Here is a 15,377-nt window from a genome sequence, read left to right as displayed (position 1 = left end):
TCGCTTCAACAACGCATGGGCCTACAAGACCCAGTGGGTCAAAGATTTGACTGATTACTGATAATATGTGACGTTTAGTAACCTTATCACGAAGTTTAATGCTGATTGAGAACGATAAACTATCTACATCCGAGATCCAGTTTAAGCCTAATGTTTTGGCTGATGTATTTATATTTACACTGTTTGAAATCTCTAAGATAGTATCAATTTTGGAAGATGAGGGTGAAATAGCTTCAAGAATTTTTAAATTATTGGACTTAAGTTTTCTTAAATTAAATTGAGCCGATTTTAATGTATCTATAACACCTTTACAAAGCTTGATAGTTTCATCGAAGTCTGCCGCACCACCTAAAAAATCGTCTACATAAAAATCATGTTGAATTGAGCGCGCGACCATTTCGTTCGGGGCACTGGATGCCAAACTAACTAAACACTTGGTCGCTAAGTATGGCGCAGATGCTGTTCCGTATGTCAAAGTATTTAGAGTATAAGTTTTCAAAGGTTCTGTTGAATCATACCGAAAAACTATTTGCTGAAGAGAGCGTTGAATAGGATTAAGTTCAATCGCTCTGTACATTTTTTCAATGTCCCCGGTGACAATATACTTATTTTTATTTATTTATTTATTTAATACACTTTATTTGTACACCACAAAAATAAAAGAAAACAAGCAAAACAGAAACACAAGAAAAAGTAGAATACAAAAGGCGGCCTTATCGCTTAGTAGCGATCTCTTCCAGGCAACCTTAGGCTTAGGAACTTATTAGGACAACTGTAGGTGGTGTGTACGTAATAATATTGTACATATACATACATACAAATAACTAAACACTAATACATAAACCATAATACACAAATTATATAATAATTATAAATATCATAAAATAAACTAATATATAAATATATCATTATGTCGTATGATAAATATTCTAATAAAATAAAATATGTAACTAGTGACTAAGATAATATGTCTTAACGGATTTTTTAAACATATCAAGGGATTTGGATTTCCGAATGTCGACTGGGAGTGCATTCCATAGCTTAATAGCACGAACAACAAATGAACACTTATAAAATTTACTCCTATGGAAAGGCATACACAGAGTAAGAGCACGACATGTTCTTAGCTCTGATTGCACTCCCAGAAATGTGAATTTCTCCTTAAGATAAGGAGGATATTTTGGATTAAAGAGCACACAGTACAGAAGAGAAAGTACATGCAGATCCCGGCGACGGCGAATAGGAAGCCACTTGAGTTTCTGACGAAATTCAGATATATGGTCATATTTGCGAAGGCTAAATATAAACCGAATTGCAACATTTTGAAGTCGCTCAAGTTTATTAAGATAGTCCTCAGTCAAACTGGGATAGCTTGCGTCCGCATAATCGAGAACAGAGAGTAGGAGAGAATTTGCTAACATAACTTTGGTAGGAATTGGAAGAAGAGAACGTAGGCGTCGTAACGAACTCAACGTCGCAAACGTCCTCCTACTCAACTCCTTGATATGCATGCACCACGATAATTCCTTGTCCATAACAACTCCAAGGTTTTTAACCGAATCACAATACGGTATCATGACACCGTTGTAAATAATAGGTGGTACGTCGCCCCAAACAACTCTTGAGATTAGACTAGGACTGCCAATAATAATTGTTTTTGATTTAATAGGGTTAACCTTAAGCCCATACTGTTTGCTCCATACTGAAATTGCATTTAGATCTTTATTAATAGCAGACACAGCAGAGCCAAGGTTCTCAAGAGTTGACGAGCGATATATTTGCACATCATCTGCATACATATGGTAGAGAGAAGTGAAACATTGAGTGATAGAATTAATGAATATGGAAAAGAGTAAAGGAGATAACACGCCACCCTGAGGTACCCCGGCCGAAACATCACACCAAGATGAGAAAGAATCGTGAACGCGAATACGCTGTTTACGGCCATTGAGGTAACTCCGAAACCAGTCAACCACCGATGGAGATATGTTAAGAGAGCATAATAAACCCAACAAAATGTCATAGTCAACAGTGTTAAAAGCATTACTAAAATCTAGCAGAACTAAGACTGTGAGTTGTCTATTATCCATCGCCCAGCGGATATCATCAGTAACTTTTGCTAAAGCTGTGACCGTACTATGACCAGGGCGAAAACCGGATTGAAAGGGACTTAGAATGGAATGCTTGCTAAGAAAAAGACTCAACTGCCGGAAAACCAATTTTTCAAGGACTTTTGACAGAAAAGGCAAAATTGAAATAGGTCGAAAGTCTGAGAAGGAATTAGGGGTAATTTTTTTAGGTAATGGAATAATTTGAGCACTCTTCCATGCCTCAGGAAATTTACTGGAGTGGATGGAATAATTTAGGATATGGGTAAGAACTGGGATAACAATATCAATGATGGGAATGATCATATTACGGCTCACGTCATCAGAACCGACAGCATTTGAGACGATCGATAAAATGCTCTTCTTAACATCACATTCAGTGAAAGACTCAAAGAAAAAGGGTAAATGATTAGGAGTTGAAGCAGAAGAAAGAATGTTAAGTGTACGTTCTTTATCAATACTATCAATCGTATCGGAAGTAGCAAAATGTTTATTCAGATGTTCGATATCAATATTGATAGGATTATTAGGGGAAGATTTACCAACTCCAAGAGATTCTAGAAATTTCCAAGTTTTGGCAGAATTGCCATTTTCTACTGATTTAAAAATGTGGCGTCGTTGTGCATCTCTACATAATGTATTACAGCGATTCCGAGCCTTATGATATTTAAGACGATTCGCTTCAGAGTCAGTTGTTATTATCTTACATCAATACTGTAATTTTTGAAGCCTTATGAGTAAGTTAATGTCTTCTAATAATCATGTACTGTAACGCTGTTTATTATAAACTAGCGAACGCCCGCGACTTCATCCGCGTGGAATTCAGTTTTTTACAAATCCCACGGGAACTGTAGATTTTTCCAGGATGAAAAGTAGCCTGTGTGTTAATTCAGAGTAAAATCTATTTCCATTCCAAATTCAGCCAAATCGCTTCAGTAGCAGCGTAAAAGAGGAACAAACATACTTACACACTTATTTTTTTATTTATTACAAGTTAGCCCTTGACTACAATCTCACCTGATGGTAAGTGATGATGTAATCTAAGATGGAAGCGGGCTAACTTGTTAGGAGGAGGATGATAATCCACACCCCTTTCGGTTTCTACAAGACATCGTACTGGAACGCTAAATCGCTTGGCGGTACGTCTTTATCGGTAGGGTGGTACCAGCTAGACCTGGACCAATTAAAAAACCAAAAGAAAACCTCAATCGGCCCAGCCGGGGATCGAACCCAGGACCTCCGTCATTAAATCCTTCGCGCATGCCACTGCGCCACGGAGGCCGTTAAAGAATAAATTATAGTAATTTATCAATCGAGCAGATACCCATTTTATTGTAAGTGTAAGCCATCGGCTATAAACAAAGCAAAACTTCATTCAAGGGGCAAGTTCTATAAAGTGCCGTCTCGTTATGTTCCAAGCGGCTCCGAGCTCATAGAGAAACCCTTCGTTTTTACGCACACGTGCAAGCTAACTAATATTATTCCTCAGTCCGCGAAATATGCAATAATACAGGATATGTGGTAGCTTTTTTAATAAACCAAATTGCCTATAGGGATCAGTGTTACGGGATAAATCTTTTGATTCATGGTTTTAATATTTGCTTGCTTTTATTAATCGATGCTTAAAAATCGGAATAGTTCTTACTTCGTGTGTGTGGTAGCGTACTCGTATTGTGTTTATTTTTTTGTGCTAACATAAATCTACCCTTTTAGAGTAGGAGGGGATGAATGGGGCTTAGACCCACCACACTATTCCATTATGGGTAAGGTGGGTAATGTTTGCCAGTTCAACAGTTTTATTTTCAGGTCCTTTTTTATAATGACTTAATTTATCTAAATACTAGCGGAAGCCCACGACTTCGTCCACGTGGAAATCAATGTAAGCTCAATCCCTATTTCACCACTTTAGGGATTGAATTAAAAAAAAAATCTTAAATCACATTATATTTCGTATATTTTTTTCATGATTTATGTTCATATTTTAAAAACTGTAATGAAGGTCTTTCTATTTAAACTTTCAACCACTATTTCACCCCTTTATATTTTTATTTTGTAGTCAAAAAGTACTTTATGTCTTGCTCATTTATTTATGCCCATTATTCCCATTATTCCAAAATTCATATTGATCGGATCAGCTGTTTAGCCGTGAAAAGGTGACAGACAGACAGACTTACATTCGTATTTATATTAGTATAGAAAGATATATATATTTAGAAAATCCATCTATATACATTATAAAAATATGAATAGCTGTTAAGTACGTAAGGCTAAAAGTCAATTTAGTTAGTTTAATCACGAGATAGATTGATATTGTGCTCTTACACTTATAGTACTTATAGTACCTGTAGTATGCCTGTAGTATGCCTGTAGTGTAGTACTCGTAGTAAAAGTATGGACTGAGAAGGTAACGTCCATGTAACGTCCACTAATTAAACCATAGATGATATTATACTCGTTACTCGTATCTATGGATTATAGATATAAAACCGTAAATTAGTGAAATCGATGACAATATGATGACAATCACAAAAATAAAATAAAAATCAAACAAGGACATTGAAACATGATCCTGGTGCAATCAGTATCTCATTGATTTGATATTGTTGTTTTCTATAAATTTTATAAATAATTATCAAACATGTCCATAAAGAAGGTAATGAAAGGAATACAAGGAGAGCAGCTACCAGCGGACGGTTTGTTGACCAGAGACTTGGAGGCTTTGGCTCCGAGTCAGGTCACATGTACTGAGAGACTTGGTAAAACTTTACAATTGGAACAAGAAACATATTTACTGCAGCATCCAGAGGTACTTCTATACTCTACTAGCTCTGCGCCGCTATTTCAATCATAGACTCTTTTATTGGACTTCTTTTCTCTTTCACCTTTCTATAGCTTTAGTATGAGATTATACTAATATTATAAAGAAGTAAACTTTGTGGTGTTGTAGGGAATAATTTCTGGATCTACTGAATTTAATTTGATAATTCTTTTACCATTAAAAAGCTACATTATTTGTGAGTGTCTGGCTATATTTTGTCCCCGTATTCTCACATGAACAGGAACTATGTAATAATAAGAGAAGGAGGCAAGATTAGATTCTTTGTTTGTTGGTAATATTGGCTCCAAAACTACTAGACCTAATTTATGAAATTCTATTATCAATGCAAAGGTACAATATACAACGGAGAAAAAGTATAATAAATTTATTGTACAATTTTTTTTGTACAATAAATTTATTATTTTTTTTTCGCGATCAATAACTATTCTGAAGGCGAAAGTTTATTATGTGTGAAAGTGTGTATACTTTCACCTTAACACTACAACTACTGCACCTTACCTTTGCCAACATTTGGAATAAGGAACAGGGCATATTATACCCTGGATTAACACGTGATAACTTTTGATACCGAGAAAATCATAGTTCTGCGGGATTGTGAAAAAAAGGTTTCCACAAGTACGGAGCCTCGAGTGTTTGTAGTAGTTGTGTACAAATTCTGATAAACAATTATCCTCTATCAGGTAAAAGCTATGCTAGAAATATTCATGAGCAAAATGATGCAGAAAAATAAAAGGAACGGAGTTTTTAAAGAGGCTGCCGAGTACTTTACAAGACCTACCGAGGAACTTAATAAAGAAATTCTTGAAAGGCTTAATTTGCTCTCTGAAGGATCTTATACACAGGTATTCTTTTGTAAAAAATCTGAAGATTTAAAATTGTACAATAATGGGGATGATGACTAGGTTTGAATATATTGATTTTTATGATACATTCGAGTAAATAAGGTCAATGTTAACTAATTTATACATAAAAAGCAACGATTGTCTGGATATTTGAAAAATAAATGAGATAATAAAATTACAAAATCTATTAAAATCTTTTATCGTAATTAGATGAAAATTCATACAGTTTTAGCTTCCTTACATTAAATGTGACATTTTTCAATAAATGAACTATAAACATAAACGCAGAAATAACAAAGATATTAGTAATTTTGTTTGAACGCCCATACAAACCTAACGATCAGCGAGCCAACGACGTCACTAAATCGTGCCATTTCTATGGAGCGTTTTTTCAGGGATCCGCGGCAGCGCCGCAAATCTGACTCTTTTAAATCCCTGTAGCTCCGAAAGTAATGATCGCAGATACCCTGTAACTTTTACAAAATTGCTTTGCTATTAGTATACTCTTAATTTATATACAATTAAAAAAAAAACTTTCATCATCCGTATTACAAGCGTGTCGCAAGCGTAACGTATTAAAACTTTAGAATTAAGCACCTATTTACCCCTTTAGTAATGCTTGATTGATTCTCAACCATCATTTTTATATTTCACAGGTAACAGAGATCACAGATCACAGAACAGAAAACGCTAAAAGCTTACGCTTACAGATCTATGTTATAGTACGTTATGATACAAAGTGCAGTAAGTTGAAAATTACAGCCGAGACGATATTGCAGCTCGAGCCAAAGGCGAGAGCTATAGTAAGGAAGCAAAGGCTGTAATTGTCAAAGCACACGTATGTCATACGACGTTTTATAACACATTTGCGAGAAAACACACTTTGAACACACTTTCTGAAAATGAATTTGCATCTTTGCCTGTTTTCCTTATGACATTTTGATACGCTTGTCATTTTTGCACAGATGACGAAGTACGCACACCAGCGTTTGTTTTTTTTAGACAAATGCACCAAAAGCAGTCAGTATTACTAATAAAGACAATTAATATTTTTGTGTTTCTGATAAAGATAAATGGTTTACATTTATTGTCAATATTATTGAAATTAAAGAAATAATTGTCTTTTTATGATATTTTATCTCACAAAGTTAATTTTATTCATAAAATGTTGAGCACTTTTCTGACATAAAAACTCTTTGCCAAGATTTAGAAACCGTATCGTTCGTTTTTAGACGGATGATAAAGGTTTTATATTATATTACATTACGGCACATGTGCGTAATGAGATACATTACGATATTGAAATTGGTGAAATAAGCGATACTTTACGAGCAAATGTGTTATAAAATATTTTAAGTAATATTCATCATCATCATCTACTGCTGGAAATAGGCCTCTTGCATGGACTTCCAAACAAAACGGTCTCGAGCCGCCAGCATCCCGCGGCTTCCTGCAACCCGCTTGATGTCCTCAGTCTACCTAGTGGAGGGTCGACCAACACTGCGCTTTCCGGTGCGGGGTTACAACACTTTGGAATTCCAACGCCCATCGGTTCTTCGAACTATGTGCTCTGCCCATTGCTATTAGAACTTCGCGACTCGCTGAGCTATGGCAGTGACTTTTCATCTGCGGATCTCCTCATCTTTGATTCGATCTCACAGAGAAATCCAAGCAAAAGGTTGCTCCATCGCCAGCTGCTCCAAAACTCTGAATGAATATTATATTCATTACAAATTCATTCATTCGTTATGAACCCATATTCAGTTCAATGCTGTGTTCGAGTCTCCTCTCAGAATGAGAGGGGTAAGGCCAATAGTCCACCACGCTGGTCCAATGCAAATTGGCAGACTTCACACACGCAGAGAATTAAGGAATGCAGGTTTCACGTTACGTTCACGTCACGTCATATTTAATTTCTTGAAATGCTCAGAACTGAAAAGTTTGAACCCACACCCTCCCAAATCGGAGGCAGAGGTCATATCCACTAGGTTATCACAGCTCTAAAATTATTATAAATAAGTTGTTTCTAATGGCTTGTGACATAAATTAAATTACAATTTATTTTAGGGTGTGACTGTACCAAAAGATTATGAAGATGATAATTTGATGGGTGATTTAAGGAAAATCAACGATTTCTATTATAAAATGGAATCACCGAAGTATTCACCCACTGCCGGGACACCAGTTGACACAGAGTCGTCAACATTTTTGTCCGTTAAAACATCAGATACAACGCTAGCTACTCCTGGTAATGAATCAGTTTTATGACTGCACATGATATTCACTACCTCAGTGGTATTTTGGTTAACCTGTGCTCAAACATAAGGTCCGTGATTCGACCTCCGGTCGTAGGTTAAAGAATGTTCGGTAGCAGCCAAGAGTTACGAAGCTGGTTAAAATTACTTTTTTTTTTTAGTGTAATTTCACGATCAAGCGATTTGTCACTCTGACGCCTGAACGTAGCTTCTGGTGTATTTTTTTGTATTCGAGGCTGGTGATGTCACAAAGAAGCTGGTATGTCCTGGTCACGGTTAATCAATCTGCCAGAATCGCTACAAAGTCAAACAATATCAGCCTTATTCTTCTTTTTATATATACGGGTGTTATTTACTCGTATACATTTTTTAAATATTTTTAGCAAAGCTTGTAAAAACTGATAACAACAAAGAACAAAATTAAAGTGCCAAAGCAATCCATGGTCAGGGCTCCATAGTGAGAAATCTCCTCGAAATACGCGCCGTCTCAAGGATTACCGTCTTTTGTATTCGATTCTTGATCCAACAGCCAAGCGAAAGCTTCTTGTGATGTTGGTTGAAGCTTGTCGCTATAAGACCTTTAACTGGCACTAGTATTATTTGTATAATTAAAACAGATTATTTAGATATAAGAGCCTTGTTGGTCTAGTGATTAGCTTAGGGTTCAAGTGTCGGGCTATGAAATAAAGAGCTTTTTTTTTTCAAAATATTCTCGGGAAAATTTTCACCCTGAAATTAAAAATCTGGTACTGTTATATCTCTGTGCCTCGGAGACCACGTTTAGCCCTAATATGATGTCCATAGCGTAATAAGAACTTTAGATTTAAGTTTTCGACCTAAATTATCATGTTATAACATTGCCTCATGTTTTAAAAGTACTTGTAAGTTAAGCCTAATTGAAATTTGGCTGGTGGCTAGTTACCACCCTACCGATAAAGACGTACCGCCAAGTGATTTAGCGTTCCGGTACGATGTCGTGTAGAAACCGAAAGGGATGTGGATTTTCATCCTCCTGACAAGTTAGCCCGCTTCTGCAATCTTAGATTGCATCACCATTTACCATCAGGTGAGATTGTAGTCAAGGGCTAACTTTTAAAAGAATAAAATAAAATTAATGAATTTTGAGTATGTTTTTTTTCTTGATCTTTGATATCAGTCACTACCACTAGTTAAGTATCACTAACATTCTGTTAGCGATCATCCATCCATCAATATCAGCCGATGGACGTCCACTGCTGCAGGATAATTCACTGTCTTTGACATATGCTAGTTGATGTATGAGCAAACCCCCGCCCTGCCAATTTGATCAGGGATCCATCAGCTGACCAAAGTGGGTACTCGAAATACGGCGAATGGCACCACGAATCGAGAGCCTTCAAGTATTGATCAGATTATTAGGCAATGAAAGACTTACGGTCAAAAGGTCGAGAGTTGATCTCGGTTGGTTGACCCTAGCTGGCGGGCTATATGCAGTGTAATATGGGGAGTGTAGGTAGAAGATTATTGAGTATCCGTGTTTCACTTTCCTGGGGTCCACAGCAGATTGTAGCTCAACACGTGCAATCGCCACTAGTGTCAATTGTCCCAACTAATTATCACATAGGTATATACACAACAGTTCATAGCCCTTCGACACGCGCGGTTCACAAATCACTACCGCGGTAGACAAAATCGGTCACAGTCAACGTCTCAGCGCAACAAAAAGGGCACACGGAAATCAAAAGCACTTCAAAACGGCACGTCCAGCGTACCGACTTCCCATCAAAAGTGACTTCAGCTTGGGACCCCAACCTCCATCGGCTCTTCGAACTATGTGGCCTGCCCATTGCCACTTCAGTTTCGCGACTTGCTGAGCTTTGTCAGTGACTTCGTCTACAGATCTCCTCAGTCATGATTTGAAACTCCAAGCATCTATAAAAGTTAATGCCCAAATATAGACTGATAACGATGATTAATATTATTCTTATTTACTTTTAAGAACCCATACCGACGCCGGAGATGACGTTGTCCGAGACATTCTTCACTTTTATTTCGAACACGGTTGATAAAGCAATATATTTGCGAGTCGATGACGAGATTTTGAACTACGATACTGCTTACATAGAACTTTGTAAAGCTGTTGAGAAAGCAATGGAGATACCAGTGATTGAAATCAGAGAAGACATTGCTTCACTATTGTACAATGCCTACGACATGTTTGAGTTTAATATCAAAGAAAAAGAGCGAATTGGTAAGTATACCTACATACAAATCTTATACTTATTATACTATGTTTTCAACCTAGACCATTGTCCTGGGATCTGCTGAAAATGTTGCTCTACCACGGGCCAAACCAAATCCGGCACCATGGTAAAGCCATAAATTGTTAAGATATTCGTCTTATCAGTCACAAAATGTAGTATCGACATATTCCTTATCGTGGTAACCACCCTCCGATGTTAACAACTGGTAATATTGCGAAAGTCGTCATCATCATTAAGAACCCATACTCGGCTCACTGCTGAGCACGAGTATCCTGTCAGTGTGAGTGAGGTTAGGCTAGAATCGAAGAAAATTGTAAGGTATGCAGGTTTTCTCACGATGAATTTCATTCACCGTTTGAGAAACGTGTTATTTAATTTTTTAAAATGCACAAAACTGCTTCCAGTTGCTAGAGTTAGACAAGTTAGAGGTACGTGCCCCAGTCCGGTTTCAAATTTACGACCTTCGAATAAATGGCAGAGATCATATCCGCTGGGCTATCATGGCTCATATCCTAAAATCGTACCACGGCGTAATTCGTAAATAAGACAGTTGTGTCTTTATTGGTGGTTTAGACCTACATTATTGTCAACGATATTGACAATGTGCATGTCTTACTTTTGCAAATACTTACATTAAAGACTAAATATAACCCTTATAAATTATAGTTTAATATAACCTATTTATTTTAGCTGCCGCTGCTGCTTGGGAAAAGAGAATGAGGAAGAAGTTGAAGAAAACGTTGAGGCGTTTAGACAATTTTAAAGGTCAATTGTTATTTTATTAATTTATTAAATTATATTGTATGGTAGCAAGATGGTTGAATTTCCGTGTTAGACAACAGTTGACCTATTCACTATTTTGGTCTTTAACAGCAACCTATTATAATAAACAACAAATCAATTGACAAAATGTCATCTATGGAGTCCTTCGCGCATAAATAAGAATAGCTTCTAATTACCTACAATTTTATTTTATTTATTCCATTTACTTAAGTCTCCATTTCAAATGTGAAAACTGATTAATACTTATATTAACTAGCTTCTTTTTCCAAGGATACGCAACGCCGCCTACGCCAAAGAGTGAGATTTCTTCCCACGAGAGCTATAAAATACCACCTCCTCGTCCATGTATATGCCATCCGCAATTTCACTATAATCGATATCCAAAGGTACGTACATAATACTACTGAAGTTACTTCATTTACTTACATTCACGTTTATCAAATAGTGTATATGTTTTGAGAGCTTGTATCAGTGTTTAATTGTATACAGGATCAGGCTTTGATGCAATGACAGGGGATATAGAGGATCCTTAGACTACGGTTCATGACTATCTCATAATAGATGCACGTAAACTCAATCTGCTGATTATATTAGATTACATATTTAGATAATATTTTTACTATGCTAGTCTAGCCGAATATCAAGTAGTCACAACATTAAATATAATTATTTCAGGATAGATTTGGCATATATTTGCCGAGTGAAAATAACTTCAACGATGGAAACGTGACAGTAACGCCGGATATATCTGAACCGAGTGATGATGAGCAAGAAAAAGTTGCAGCAACTTGCTAATACAGTTTTTGAATATTGTGGTTGTGGTCTTAGTGACGTTATTTGTGTAGACAGTTTATAAATAAACATATTAGAACAATATACACATCATTTATATAGCCCCTAAAATAAAGCTAGCCTGTGATATGCCTAACAAAATACGAGAGCTGATTTAATTTTATTTATTTATATAGTCTATAATTATTCTGTTAAGATGAAGCGCTGACTATATAAAATCTTACCAAAATAACGTATAAACACACCCACACATATTGGAAAGTCATACTCATCATTAGTTGAGTTACATCCCAGTTGTGGGAATCAAACGCACGGAAGTGGGTGCAGAAAACAGATTCATTACTCGGCCACGCGACCAAACCACAATTTCAAGTATATTTCATGCAAGCTCCACATTAGTGCAGATTGTGCTCGCTAAGATTTCACTGCTCCAATCCATGCCCTCTATATTCACAGGATGCTCACAATCGTTTGAAAGCCGCCGCGAAATGGACGTAGAAACTGCTGCTGTGAATGTAGATGTGTATGCGTAAACGCCGCGCGACGGTGGCGCGAAAACCCTTTGTCGCGGGTCAAAATACCGACCCTGATAGGGGAACAGGCGTGAACGTGCGTGAACCCCGCAAAAACCGTCCACATTCACGTTTGCGCCTGTTTGCGGAGCTTCACGGCACTAATGTGGAGTCGGCGTTGTAGTTATCCTGAAAATGAGTTATACTAATCCGTATATTCCTGAAGGGTAGATTATTGTCACAAAGATATAATGTCAATGATCAAATTGTCCAAACAAAGACTACGTTGTCATCGTACTGGAAAATGTAACTGCGCACCAAGTGTGTTATAAAAGAAAAATCTCGGGACACGTAAAAGAGACGCCTGGCCTCCGGAGAAGCTTACCGCATTTCACTTCGCCGACCGCTCGCTGGCAACGGGTTTTCGTTACTTCGGATGTAACGAAAACCCGTTGCCAGCTGTGGTGCTGGTAGAAATTTTTAAGTAGGCAAGTTGAAAGCTTGTCTTGTACCTGGTCCTACCCTAAAACTGCACCAAAGTCTTGTCTTGGAAGCAATGCGATGTTTTTTTCGTAAAAAATATAATTTAACTCGGCTTATTCCCCGTGATTATTGCGAGACATATATTACTCCCGAATTAAAAATATGTTGTGTTCAATGTTATACTCGATTTTTCTTCAATAAATCGGGAATACTTGCGATGTATTTTTACAGATTAAATCTATCTTATCTTTATCTTATCTTATCTTATTAATCGACTTCGTGTTGTTTGGTTGTCCTCACATATACAGTGGATATCGGTTAATAAAGTTGATGATGATTGGTTGAGATATACAAGCGCATAAAGATTGAGGATACGCTTCAAAGCTAACTAACACCGTAAACATTCACTACACTAGCGAAGCTGTGGAGAAATGTACATAATTATTCAAGAATAATCACAGCAGCGTAAAGTAAATATCAACATCATGTAAGCAAAGATATATTGTTACCGTGTTTGTTTTGAAATGTATCTAATGAAAAGCTTTCTCTGTTGCACTCAACTGCCTGAAGCTTGCTAGTTTCAAGTTGATAAATGCAGAGATATTGGATTTTACGTTAAAACGTTTACATCTCCGTTTACTCCCTTAGGGTTATTTCCTTAGGCATTCAGACAGTAAAGGAACAGTTAAATATTGTATATAAAGTAGACGGGTGACACTAAAAGGAATGCCACTCAGCACTTTGTATTTAGAAAGTAAACAAAGTCAAATGAAATGTACGATATTTTTCACATCACCTTTTGTTTCTTAACTTTTATTCTTGGTGTTTGTGTCATTTAATTAAATCTATTTGCGGCTGTTGTTTGAGTTGTCTCGTTATTTTCTATTTACAATGATCTAAGAGTTAATTAATTTCTATTTTTGTTTTATCTAGAAATAATAGTTTATTCCCCGTGATTCTATTGAGAAATATACTACTGCTGAATTAAAAATATATGCTATTATCAATGTTCCAATTGATATATTTTTAAAAAATCGGAAATACTTTTAAGGTATTTTTATTGATTAAATCTATCTTATATGTATATTACAAGAAATCGAATATTTTTTTGAAAATTTTGCACCTATTCTTGGTGATATTAGAAAGAACATAATCACACCCATATTTAATAATTTTTTAACCGACTTAAAAAAAATGAAGGTTGGTCCTGCAGGGTTTACGGAGCACTACAGGAAATAAACCCAAATAATTTAAAGTTCATTAACACTATTTTTAATACAATATTATGTTTATTTAATACTAATTAATTAATTAAGTTAGTTAAACTGAAACTCGAGAGATGACCAGATCAATTCCTTCATGACCTTAAGTATAGGCAAAGTTAAGTAAATTAAAGGTATGATGTGTGTGTATGTATCTTTGTAACAAATTTTGCCCTTCGTGAAAAGATATTAATTTAAACTTAGTCACTTCAGTTTTATTTATTTGTATAGTTTAAGTATAATTTTGTACTAAGTTAGTAGCTAGAAAGCGCAGTGTTGGTCGACTATCCACCAGGTGGACTGACGACATCAAGCGAGTCGCAGGTATTCGCTGGATGCAGGTGGCTCAGTATCGTGATGTTTGGAAGTCCCTACAAAAGGCCTGTGTCCTGCAGTGGACGTCTAATGACGGACATGATGATGATGATGATGAAGTTAGACATAACCAAAACTTAGGAGTGGTGGAACACCTTGTCATAATGAATGTAATGAATGTTGAAAACATTAAATAAAGTTAAGATATTATATATATTGTAGTAGTACAGACAGACGTCATGAAACAAAGGCATGAAAGAAACGGGACGTTATATAAAATCTGCTTACAGAATAATTAAATTTTTCTTTGGTACTTTAACAACGGCTTAATCCTATTGTCTGAGTGCTAATGGATTACAGCCTGCCAGTTATGATGAAGATTAAAGAGACCAGCTTGAATATTTTAAGCACCTGAAAAATACAGAGATATTTGCAAAAGTGAAAAAACCGGCCAAGAGTGTGGCGGTCCATGCGCAGTGTAGGGTTCCGTTCCGATTAGGTAATCACTTTAATCTCTTATGAAATGCACGAAAATTACCTTACCTTACCTTATCAGCTGACGGTCGTCCACTGCTGCCTCTTGCATAGATCTCCAAGCACAACGATCTCGAGTCGCCAGCATCCAGCGGCTCCCTGCAACCCGCTTGATATCCTCGGACCACCTAGTGAGGGGGTCGACCAACACTGCGCTTTTCGGTGCTGGGTCGCCATTCCAGCACCTTGGGACCCCAACGTCCATCGGCTCTTCGAACTATGTGGCCTGCCTATTGCCACTGCAATTTTGCGACTCGCTGAGCTATGTCAGTGACTTTAGTTCGTCTGCGGATCTCCTCATTCCTGATTAGATCACGCAGAAAAACTCCAAGCATAGCTCGCTCCATCGCCTGAGTGTCTTTGAGCGTTCCAATAATGCCAGCGACCAAGAACTTTGTATAACGACTTA

At 36.7% G+C, this 15,377-nt stretch overlaps 1 protein-coding gene across 1 annotated transcript; it reads left to right on the top strand.

Annotated features, from left to right (window-relative positions):
- The first annotated feature begins 4,746 nt into the window (after window positions 1-4,746).
- Window positions 4,747-11,865, top strand: LOC112056911 (uncharacterized). Its single transcript, XM_024097430.1, has 7 exons — window positions 4,747-4,914; window positions 5,628-5,789; window positions 7,857-8,037; window positions 10,023-10,274; window positions 10,978-11,052; window positions 11,341-11,456; window positions 11,746-11,865. Exons 1-7 carry the CDS (start codon window positions 4,747-4,749, stop codon window positions 11,863-11,865), a joined length of 1,074 nt encoding a protein of 357 aa, XP_023953198.1.
- Window positions 11,866-15,377: the final 3,512 nt, after the last annotated feature.

Source organism: Bicyclus anynana, chromosome Z (assembly GCF_947172395.1).
Source record: "Bicyclus anynana chromosome Z, ilBicAnyn1.1, whole genome shotgun sequence".
Classification (NCBI taxonomy): Eukaryota; Metazoa; Arthropoda; class Insecta; order Lepidoptera; family Nymphalidae; genus Bicyclus; species Bicyclus anynana.
Note: the sequence above shows the minus strand (reverse complement) of the source record. Positions and strands in the feature narration are given on the sequence as shown.

What these genes read in the sequence shown, in the direction of transcription:
- LOC112056911 (XM_024097430.1), top strand. Translation starts at nt 4,747, where the DNA reads ATGTCCATAAAGAAGGTAATGAAAGGAATACAAGGAGAGCAGCTACCA. An exon ending in ATTTACTGCAGCATCCAGAG is followed by an intron (nt 4,915 to 5,627) that starts GTACTTCTATAC and finishes ATCCTCTATCAG; the next exon opens with GTAAAAGCTATGCTAGAAAT. An exon ending in TACAACGCTAGCTACTCCTG is followed by an intron (nt 8,038 to 10,022) that starts GTAATGAATCAG and finishes TTTACTTTTAAG; the next exon opens with AACCCATACCGACGCCGGAG.